Source organism: Cibotium barometz, chromosome 12 (assembly GCF_041138505.1).
Source record: "Cibotium barometz isolate CiBa-2024 chromosome 12, ASM4113850v1, whole genome shotgun sequence".
NCBI lineage: Eukaryota > Viridiplantae > Streptophyta > Polypodiopsida > Cyatheales > Cibotiaceae > Cibotium > Cibotium barometz.
The window spans coordinates 41,925,106-41,937,066 of record NC_141057.1 but is presented as its reverse complement, the minus strand read 5'-3'; the positions used below and the strand labels follow the sequence as shown (position 1 = coordinate 41,937,066).

The window sequence follows — 11,961 nt, the reverse complement described above, 5'->3', positions numbered from 1 at the left end:
AGGCTTGGAATTAGTTCTTTTTGTGTGGCCACTTGAGAATGGTTATGGGTCAGCTTGAGGCCTTTGGCAAACTCTGAGTTTCCCTCACTGGGTCTATGATTGGCTTTAGGATAGGGTCTAGGATACGCTTAGGCGAGGTCAGCAATCAGTACTTGACCACTTACTTTAGTACTAGCTCTAGTTTAGCCTGCTCATTAGCTCTTGTGCTTGTTTCTTTCTCTCTCTCTCTCTCTCTCTCTCTCTCTCTCTCTCTCTCTCTCTCTCTCTCTCTCTCCAACATAGGGTTGGGATACTCCTTCGATTTCTTGGGAAGGTTTTCATAACCTATGGTTTTTTTTTTGGAAGAGCGAGTTTGTGGGGGAGATTACTGGCTATTTTTGTATAAGGAAGATAGTCTCGAGCTATCTTCCGAACCACTTTCAATGGTTTTTCTCAACCATTCGTGCATTGTGCTTCCACATGCTATTTGAGGTCTTCTTTTGAACCTTTGGTGTTGGGCCATTAGCCTTTTTAGGGGCTACTACACTCTTTACAGCTTGCACCTTAGGCTTTTTGGTTGCTTACAGCTTGCACCTTAGGCTTCCTTGGTGACTTCCGCTCTCGTCTTAGCTTGGAGCCTTATGATGGTGTGTATGAACAAGTCCTCCTTACATGCTCAACAAGTTAAGCTTTGTTGAAGTGGTAAGAGATGCTTTTTCCATGGCCGGGGGGGGGGGGTGATTGTCACTCTATTGAGACAATCTTATACGCGCATTTTTTTGAATCCAAACTTATAGCTTGTGCCTTTGTCTAGAGTTATGTTGGGGTTTTGTACAAGATTCAAAGTGCCTATAGCAATGAAGGATTTTGTGCAAGGTCTTTGTGAGGACACTTTGCATCAAAAGCATTGCCATTGGTGGCCTATGTACCATATTGTTGAGGTCTTTCACTCTTTCTTGCACAATGGATTTAAATAGAGAGACATAGTCTATGGGTGAAGCCTGGTCAGGATACCCATAGGGATCATATTGTTGCTCCTTATATGGGTCTTGTTATTCATAAGACTCGTAGCTCTCTTTTTTCTAGGTTTCTATCTCTCTACAAGTAGAGTCAGCGAGAGTATTGTTATGGTTCTTGGAGGAACCGGTTGAGGCTATAGTACCAAAGGTGGATAAGGCAATTATGGCGGTCTATACATACCTATTGATAAGGAGTGATGATAAATAGGCATTGAAGCTTGTGCCTCCTTAGGATTGACTAGCTGGGTTGGCAAGAAAACCAACAATGGCTTCCTTGGCATAAGGAGCATTTGCTATCGTGGTTCTAAAGTTCACCCTACTGGGTTTCCTTAGTACCAATAATAAGCTATATCATGGCTCTTATGGAAGCACAAAATTGTTGTTGTCTAGGTCTCAGATCCAAACGCTCAATACTTATATGATTTTGACGATAAATTATGCACCAAACCATATCTCTTTGTGGAAATAGGTGTGGGTGTCTTGTTTGAGGTGCTGGCTAGGGCTAGCCTTGAGGTTGTTCTTGGGGATGACCCTACCATTGTCATAGTTGAGCAAATTTTCTACCAACTCATCCATGCTCATTTCCTTTAACTACATAGGACTCTAGCTGGTGTTGGTGGGGCACCCTTGGCCATTGAGGCTTTGGATGATGTATTCCCTAACTTTTGATTTGGGTGGACGACTTCCATATCCTTATCTTGTAGATTTTCTACTAGGTATACTGCCTCTCTTGCAACACTCATCGAGAAGATGTAGGGTCTAGACTTATAAAGATGGTTGTGGTCTCTTGCTCTTTGGACTAATCATAAATCAATCAATGAGTAATAAAATCATCTAACCAGTCTTTCATAGTAATAGATGCATCTCATGTGGAGATACTTGGTTTTACCAATGTAACCCCACATTGTTTATCCCTCCTCCTGCTTGAGGTTATAGATTTGTGCATTGGGTCTCCATTTTGTGAGAATCCCATAGTGAATGTGTGTCTCAAAACCTCATATTGGCCCTTTCAAGTGGATTTAGAGACCTAAGCCATTGGCCTGTTTTGTCTTTAAGGTAAACAGATCTTAGTGGGATCATTAATCCTTTCCATGGCCTCACAAATTTGATTGAACAACTTCTTTAGGTACTGAAATGGGATCTCTAGTTCCATCAAATTTAGTCATTATCCTTAAGATGTAGATTTGCTAAGTTTTGTCCAACTTTGAGCATTTGGGTGTTATGTTTATCACAACCCCTCTTCCCATTTTAAATGCCATCATAAGTATCTCTTGTGCATGTTTACGTGGTAGTGGAACATAAGGGAGTGGTTGCACAACTAAATGCTTTATTTTGGGGTTTAGGATTTCTTGCCCCCTGGGGTGGGTTGTGTGATTTCCAATGGCACTTGTCCTTTGTTGACCTGGCTTTGAGGCTATTAGATTGTTGTATAGTTGAGGACATGTTATGTGAATGCCCTTGTGGATCCCTTTGGTGTGAGGTAGTCTTTACCCTTCTCTCTGTTCCCTGTTCCTCGTCTGAATGGAAAAGAATTCAAACTTGGGTTCCGTTGGTAAAGATGCTTCTCTAATGAGATCCTCAAAAAAATGGGAGTCCTGCTTGCACTATATGCGCTTGTTGTTGTGTGTTTTGAGAAACCCTTATCCCTAATGGTAGTGAAAAAGAGACATGTCTTAATTACCGTAATTATGGTTGTCGGGTAGCTTGTTGGTTGTGGTTAACTTGAGATAAAACATCCAGCTTAGGATCGATAACAAATGTTTGTGGCGTTTGACATGATTTGACCATTTCTTGAGGAGAGAAATGAGGTTCTCTCCCTTCTTGTGCTACTACTTCATTGGAACTTTGCCCATAAATAGGGTAGTTTAATACCCTTTATACATAATTTATGGTGGTGTTATTACATGCATGCTAACACAGCTAGGGGAGAACAACATGGACTTCCTGTGACCTTTGCTAGCCATCAACTTAATAATGTTGTGAACGCAATTACACAACCACTAAGATAGCTAGCCATGGTATATGCCATGAAAAAGAAGTATAAGCGTTACCTCTTGGCTACTAGGCTTGCTTTCTTTGTCAACCATCAAGCACTTTTGCTTTATTTGGTGAATAAGCCTTACACTATGGAGCGCATCACTCACCCGATGGTTACTCATTTATTTTGGAGTTAGATTTCACCATCACTGCATGCAAAATGGATATGTGCATGTCTATGCTGACCACTTTTTCATAATTCCCCATGAAGAACCCCATTTAGGAGTGAGATGATCTTCCCAATGCTCCATTGTTCCACATTCGCCATGTACCAAAATGGAGTGAAGACATTTCCCACTTCTTGGTTAATAGATTTCCAATTGGTTGTTCCATCAAGAATAATAGAGCTATATGCCTCATTAGGAAGGCAACCCCTGTCAATTGATACCAGGAATACTTTACAACAAGAAGGATCAAGATGGCCTCATGAGGAAATGATTTCACATGAAGATGAATTTATCATCATTCTTGAGTAATCTAGGGACATGACTGCCCACGAGGTTCTCCAGATTAGACTATGGTGGCCCCTACACTTTTTAGAGATGCAGCCGAATTTGTCAAACGCCTGTGAGATGAATGCCAAAGGTTTTGCATAGTCTAAGAGAAGGACCCAATGCCCCTATAGAATTGATACAACCATTTGAAAAAATGGGGTTTAGACTTTGTGGTTCTTCCCATTAGCCCCACTGATTACTTCACAAAGTGGGATAAGGCCAAGGCCACACAAAAGGTTGACACAAAATCTACCACATAGGTTTCTTTATGAGAATGGGATCACTAATTTTTTAATTTTCCCACTTAAAATAGTGAGCCATTGTGGTACACATTTTATAAACGAAGTGGTTTAGTTCTTGCTCATCAACAAGTTTCTTATGGTGCACAAAAAGTCAACACCTTTCTACCCACAAGTCAACAGCCAAGCCAAAAGCACAAATAGGACATTCTACACTATTCTCGCTAAGACGGTAGAGGCATAAAGGTGCGATTAGGAGCATAAGTTGTACTCTACTCTAGGGGCCTACTCTAGGACACTTTTTTAGCCAACATTCAAGCTTGATGCAATCATGCCAATTGAACACTTGGTTCTAAGCCTTCAAATTGCATAATCTCAAGAGAAATCCTCTCACAAAGAGGTTGGTTTAAGCAAATATTGTGATCTGCTTAATGGATAAATGGTTTAAAAACTATGGTAAAAGCAAAGGTTTTGATGACCAACTCAAGGACAAGTGCATGGAGGTAGGAGATAGATAAAGAAGCCTATAATCAAGCCTATCCATGTATGAATACATCACTCTATGTAAAGGTTCAATAACACAAGCAAGTAAGAGAGTAGGGAGAAAAGGGAAAGCTCACAAGTATTATATTACAAGGGGAATGATTTTGGATCGCTTAATGTCAAAATGGCTATGGGTGTGGAGGAAGAGCTCTATTGTGAGGTGGATGGAAGAGAAGCTCATGAGATAAAGAAGCCTATAATCAAGCCTATCCATGTATGAATACATCACTCTATGTAAAGATTCAATAACACAAGCAAGTAAGAGAGTAGGGAGAAAAGGGAGAGCTCACAAGTATTATATTTCAAGGGGAATGATTATGGATCACTTTATGTCAAAATGGCCTTTTATATAAATGGCTAGAGTTCACACTTGCCATAACTTAAAAAATATTCCACGACGACCATTTATAACCTTAAGATACACACATGAATTCTATGACTTAAAAAATAGTCCACAATGACCATTTATAACCTTAAGTATATACATGAATTCTAACCTTAAGTAAGTATATACATGAATTCTATGACTTTCGATTCGGCACTAAGTACAGGGCAAGTATATTATAGCATCATCTTACAAAAGACCTTCCATTACATATGGGTAAAATGGAAAAAAGGGCCTTACAATAGGAACACTGTGTTAATTAAAATGGTTAACTTACCCCCCTTCCCAATGGTTGGTGACTGCATCCACACATCACCAAATATAGGTGTTTGGCAAATTTTTGACCACCATTGGAAAACAATCAATCAAATGAAGGTAATCCTAGGGCAAAACCCCCAATGCAAAGGCATGGTCCCCTTCCCCACCACTTCCCTCTATTTACAAGCCCAAACCACTTATAACCCTTGGGAGATGAGACCTTGCATCAAGCATTTCTATGCCAATACTACACTAAATGCATCCTACCAAATCTCTCAACCTCCGTAAAGCCTAAAAATAAGATGTAGATTGCTCTCTTATCTACCATTAAATCTCCAAGAAAACTTTATTATAAATACATCTTCAAACTAGTAGCATCTTCACCCATTTGTTGAGACAATGGTCATTACCAAAGAGGAAGGTTCCTGCTAGATGCAAAATTGCTCCACAAAGTCATCTAAGTTCTCATCCAAACACACATCACCCAATCAACAAAATAAATAATTACAAAGTGACTTATCCATCGATAGCGTGCCTCAAACTTATCTAGGCACCGGATGTGACCCCTTACCTTGACAAGGTCAGTCTCCATACACAACCATCGTGGAGCTCTACCTCTCACACTACACTTCATCGATACCCATGACAACAATGCCAACTTGGGTGAAATTTTGTTATCGGATGGCTTACAAAAGAGGTTAGTCCTCGATCTGCACAACGCTCTCCATCTCCCCACCATTCCCTAAAAATTTAGCAGAGTAGGGAGGGTTCTCACAACAATCAAGCATCTCATGACCAATACAAGTATTAACAATAATGGTGTAAACAAAACTTGAAAAGGGTACTCTTATTCCTTTGCCCACCGAATGCCCATGGGACCACCATTAGCGAAGTACATCGCTCACCATTATGGCCAAACTCCATAACGGCACCCCACCTAGTTAGGTTGATGTGCTCACTTTGGAGCTTCGAGGTGCCTACAAGTACCATGCCAACAAGATCATTTGTGCCCACGTGCTTACTACGGTCTTTTGCTACCATTAGCAAAAAACTACCACCATAAGTATACCTACAAGTCCCATGTAGGCAGCAAGATCACCTCAACAAGATTTACCTCTTCAATAAACCGAAACTGACCTCCCACTAAAGAAGCAGATAACTTTGCAACCCTTCAAGAACCTTTCCCACGGCTTCTCTTTGGGGAGACCCAATCCAAACCAACCCAAGTGTCCATGGTCAAACCCCTACCTCCCTAGGAACCCGTCACCCATGAGCTACCATAACAAAAATGATGAAGAAGAAGTGGCTCTGTCTCCCCATCCAATTCAAGAAGAGAACCCTTTCAACTTGAAGAGAAGATCTCTTCAAGTTGCATCACTTCTTTATAGATGCAGTGCGGGGAGAGAGGTGAATAATGCCAGTGCTTAGAAAGTTATAGCCACCCCCCACTAAGTACTTCAACAACTAACATTTTATGCATTAGCTTCACTCATCAATGCTTCCCAAATCATAACAAGGGCCATGGCCTATACATCAACATACCACCTTACTTCTTGCCCATCCCACAACCTCAAACCCTCAACAAAGCCATCCCTCTTCGACCAACTCTTCCCACTTCAAGGACATGATAGATATAAATTTTTGGAAACCCTTTGACATTATGCGATGGTGGCTGGGTTGATGGCTTTCTTGCAAGCCCTTTATCACTTCCTTCTACTAAAAACTGATAATGTCTTTGGCACCATGCTAGATAGTAAGTACCACCACCATCCCGGGCCGCCTTATCCACCATTTCTCTTTTCTATATGAGCTGAGAGCTGTACAAAACCCTCGCTCATCAACTTAAAGAGAGGCTTGTGCATGCACACACACACACACACACACACACACACACACACACAAATGAGTCTACCAGCCGTGGAGGGATATCTATTGGCTTAAAAAGGAAGGGTGTTATCATAGAGGAATGTTATTCCACTATTAAACATCTTTTATATAATTGATTGTAGGAGAAACATATTGTAGTCCTTCAGCATGGATGGAAAGGTTTTCGTAAAACAAGTTCAAATGGTGTTTTTATCCATATACGTTTTGTCAATGGTATATTGGATCAACTTAATCTCAAATTCATATTTTGAGAATTTTGCGACATTCTGGATCTTTCTCTCCTATCATATGTAAATTCAAATGTTATTTCATTTGCATGAAGTTTTGGTAAAACTTAAAGCATTTTGCATATTTTCCAAAAGAATGCTTTAAGTTTTAACAAGTGGAATACACTTCATGTCATTACACTGACATCTATCCAAGTTTTTTCTTGTTTCCAAACTCAAAATACATTGTCACTAGTGCTTAATATTGTTAACAATATGATACTAAAATGAGAATTATGTAAAGGTCTTAATCATATACCTACAAGACTATACATATACCTACAAGAATTATGGTCTTAATCATATACCTACAAGAATTATGTAAAGGTCTTAATCATATACCTACAAGACTATACAATGAACAAGAAGATATTGAGTCTTTATGTGATGATTGGAATCTATTTTCCTCTATCATCTCACATGATGGTATGACTTAAGGTAATGAATATAAACTCTTTATAACTAACAAGATCGATAATCTTATTTACTTATGTCTCACTTAAACCTACTTTTTGCATATACCAGATGTAAGATCGAAATTGAATTCATTACTTGAAGATTTTTTTATTTGTGGTTTGGATTAAGCTCCAAATAACCCTACCTTTATATGTAAAAAATACATAATGAATCGAGCTAGAGAGAGATTCAATTGCAAGGATTTCTATCGCATTGAATATCAAGAACATGCCCTCATACCAACATGCTTGTTAATCCCATTTTGGATTAACAAAGATGCTCCTTCAATTGAGGAAATTAAAAAGTGTCATGAAAAGGCACTATAAAAGTTGTATTAAGAATCTTTTTAAAGCCTGCATTCTCTCATAAAGATATCAGTAGGTTCTAACCTTTGGTATTTTGTGATTGAATGGTTGCACGTGGGAAGATGTCCTTTGGTATGCTTAAATAGTAACACTAATCTTATATGTACTTGCAATCTCATATCGTGGTGCTGTAGTCAATCGGTCGAGAAAAATTTCGTGCTTGTCTTGTACCCTTGATTATATAAAGATTTTTTATCTTTGTCTACGCATGGTTGAGAAAACAGTGTCAAGGTATTTTGCAATTGACATTATAATGTTTCTTTTGGAAGTTGTCACATTTTTAATATTGCTTAACACATACACATAAATATAAGGAAATAAACAACTAGATTACTTTTCCCTATTCTCCACGTCATGAACACCACATATAGAGTGGAGGTTATGGAGATTAAAACACCACATAATTGAAGCTCTCTATCCTTTTAACACATGTGAGATCTCCACCCTTGAGAGTGAATTCTATACACTTGATAATGAGAGCTATACAAGATAAGCGAGGGGTAGTGTGTATCTCTATAGCCAGGGTTTACAACTAGAGAAGACATGGGGTGAGAGAGAGATATATACACAATGCAAAATTTAGAAAATGGCATAGATATCCGTTATTGTAAGGGAGATTCCATTTATTTACAATGAAGCCTAAGTACCCATCACCTATGTATACTCAAACAAAGCATACTCAAGCTTCAAAACAAAAATTTTGTCCCTAGTCACTTATGTAGATGCTCCCTATTCTCCATGTCATGAACACCACATATAGAGTGGAGGTTATGGAGATTAAAACACCACATAATTGAAGCTCTCTATCCTTTTAACACATGTGAGATCTCCACCCTTGAGAGTGAATTCTATACACTTGATAATGAGAGCTATACAAGATAAGCGAGGGTAGTGTGTATCTCTATAGCCAGGGTTTACAACTAGAGAAGACATGGGGTGAGAGAGAGATATATACACAATGCAAAATTTAGAAAATGGCATAGATATCCGTTATTGTAAGGGAGATCCCACTTATTTACAATGAAGCCTAAGTACCCATCACCTATGTATACTCAAACAAAGCATACTCAAGCTTCAAAACAAAAATTTTGTCCCTAGTCACTTATGTAGATGCTCCCAAGAGGCTCTTTGAACCCCACATGAAAACTCAAATATAAAGAAAACCAATTATTGGGGGTAGATTTAGATAAGAGTACACACTCACTTAACCCTTTTGGGCACACACATCAATGTATCTAGTCCTTTCCATGTGCTGTTTAATGGGGTTAACACACGCCTTCTTTACACACAGTGAATATCGTACTTTGTATGGGTTATTCATAGCCCTTTATTGTGCCTCACAAATCCCTACACAAAAAATGTAACATGATTTTATGCATTTACATATAACAAAGACCATTTGTGAGATAAGAGGAGTACCTTCACTTAAATACGAGGGAAGTTATGAATATAGGTTTTCTACTATTCAATATGGAAAATGAAAATGTTAGAATAGTGAAAGGTAAAATGGAAAAATGTAGTAGCAAAAGTAAAGTTATAATAAAACATGATATAGAAAGAAATACAAACTAATCAATGATATAGAATTATTGAAATGATAATGCCACACACAATAGTATATAATAACACTCACTAGATTTGGCTACAAGGTGTTGTATTATTTATGACAAGATTTTAACACTCTGGTTGGTTATATAGCATTATCCCTGGCACACGTGGTGTTCGTGCATGAGCTTTAAGACCACTTTTTCGTGAAAGTGACTTAAGGTGTAGCCCCATCCCATCGCAAAAAGGAGCTAGATTATGTTTTCCTGATACCCAACCTTTTACTTTTTAGAAGGAAGTTTATTGGATTGCAATGAAGGTTGTAAATGGATCCAAAACAAAAGCTTCATCTTAACCATAGGTAAAGTCGGTCATAGGCCACAAGATGATGGGGGAGAATTGACAAATTCAAAATTATTTTTCATAAGCAATTAAAGTAAGAATTGTCCACCAAAATAATAATCACTATCACTATCACTAGAGTACCCACAAAATGCTAATTTATAACCACAATACATGTATTCAACTAGACAAAATGATGATAAAATATCATTTCTTGGCTCTATGCAATCCAAGTATGGATTTTGTGTCGACAAAGTTTTAGAGATCAAGATAGTCAATAGCTTTATTTTTTTGCAAAGAAGTTTGCTCGAAATAATTCGACACATTATAGAAGATCAAATCCTCATAATGTGGTTGCTTTGGTAAGTAGAGCCCATTAATAAAACGAACAAATGTTCACAATTTCTCTACTTAGATAATAAGAAGAGACCATTAGCGAACATCAAATCCATTGGTGTGACAAGCAGAATCCAAAGTACAAAATATAGATGTACTAGAGAGCCCATTCTTGCGAGACCTAAATATTGTTTATCCCAACACAAGCTAGAAACCCCCCCAAAACAAAAGAAATAGAAGAAGAGTAAGTATACTTTTCTAATGCTTTACTGGAAAGCACCTCTTTTTGAAGTAAGCAAAAATATCAAATGCTTTTTATGGCTAAGATGAAATTAAAAAAGTGGTGAAAAAGGGATTTTGAAATGCTAAAAGAGCATTGGGAAGGTTGCCTGTTTCAAAATGTGTGAAATAGATATTGGCCTTAACAAGAGAGAAAGTGAAGGGAGTGGGTGTGAAGGGGCTTGTAAAAACTCGTGGATTGTGGAATCCTGAAAAGAGGGCGGTAAAAAGACCCAAGGAAAAAGGTCTTTGTAGACCACACTCATTCATTGCTAACAACACCAGCAGTTGGGTTACACTTCAACTGTCGCTGTGGGAGGCAGCACACACACAGAGAGAGAGAGAGAGAGAGAGAGAGAGAGAGAGAGGCGAAGGGCAGCACACAGACGGGGGGAGAGAGACAAGACAGAGAGAGAGAGAGTGAGAGTGTTGGGGGTGAGGGGGGAGAGAGAGAGAGAGAGAGAGGGAGGGGGCCAGCACACAGACAGGGTGAGAGAGAGAGAGAGCACTCTAGAGAGAGAGAGAGAGAGAGCACCCTCCTGTCACTCCTTTGAGCTCTCTTTGTACTCACAGTAAGTCAATTTGGTTGTTCTTTCATTTTTTCCCCTGTTCTATCATTGATCTGCTTTTCCTTGAATAAACTCACATGTATTTTTCTTAATTGGCTTGCAGACACATGGGTGCATTCTAGAAGGCCAAACCGCAGCAGTGGGCACATCGGAAAGAGAAAAAAAAATCAGTGCGTATTAAAAAATTAAAGAAATCGCTAGGCTCATTTTGTACTACAGGCACTCACCAAATTCATGTAATTCAGTGGTTTCCTTGCAGCTTGTGGCGGCTCATTATTTTTTGGGCTCTAAATCTTTTTTTGTTTTCCTTGCATTTTCTTTGCAGACACATGGTGTACATTCTAGGAGGATCTAGACCCACCAACGCCTAACAGAGGCAAGAGGACCCAATCCTACAGTCTATTAGTTCCTAGATGATCATGCACACCTCTCTAGAGAATTCCAGAATATACACTGGTGGGTTCTAGAAGCAGCATGGAGCCTTATAGTGTGTTCTAGAAGCAGCCTCAGAGAATTTCCCATTCAGATTTTTGCCCACTGTATGATGGAGAGAGATCAGAGCATTGAGGACCCAGAAGAGTTGGAATTCCAGGCAATGACTTACGAGCCCAGAATATTTGAGTCTGTGGCTTCTACCAGGGATCCATCAGAGCAATGGGCAGAACACAATGGGGATATATGGGACACATCAGCCCATGCTGACGGGAGTGGGGACTTTACAAACAGAAGCTCGGGGTATGCTAGTGTTGCAGCTGGAAGTGACTCCTTGGCAGACCACGAGGCACTTGAGAAGGCGTGGAACTGGAGTGTTGAAGTATCCACTCGGCTGTGGGAGAAGCTTGAGCCAGTGCTTGTTGAGTACATGCCTGAGGACCGAAACCCCTTGTGGGTCTGTGGTGTCGTGGTCCTGGTTTGCTTCCTGGCGATTGCTGGTTCTACCTCTTAACCTCCTCGTGCTTTTT

At 39.3% G+C, this 11,961-nt stretch overlaps 1 protein-coding gene across 2 annotated transcripts in view; it reads left to right on the top strand.

The window, feature by feature from the left end:
- The first annotated feature begins 10,628 nt into the window (after nt 1–10,628).
- The window catches only part of LOC147633419 (uncharacterized), a 32,385-nt gene continuing 31,052 nt past the window's right edge, over nt 10,629–11,961 (top strand). Inside the window, exons 1-3 of one of the 2 annotated variants that reach the window (XM_086806488.1) lie at nt 10,629–11,002; nt 11,103–11,169; nt 11,325–11,931. In XM_086806488.1, coding sequence (XP_086662614.1) covers nt 11,541–11,931 — 391 coding nt within the window. In that variant the 5' untranslated portion in view covers nt 10,629–11,002; nt 11,103–11,169; nt 11,325–11,540. Of the gene's footprint in view, nt 11,003–11,102; nt 11,236–11,324; nt 11,932–11,961 lie in introns of both variants that reach the window. The other variant, XM_086806489.1, reaches the window with a different exon arrangement.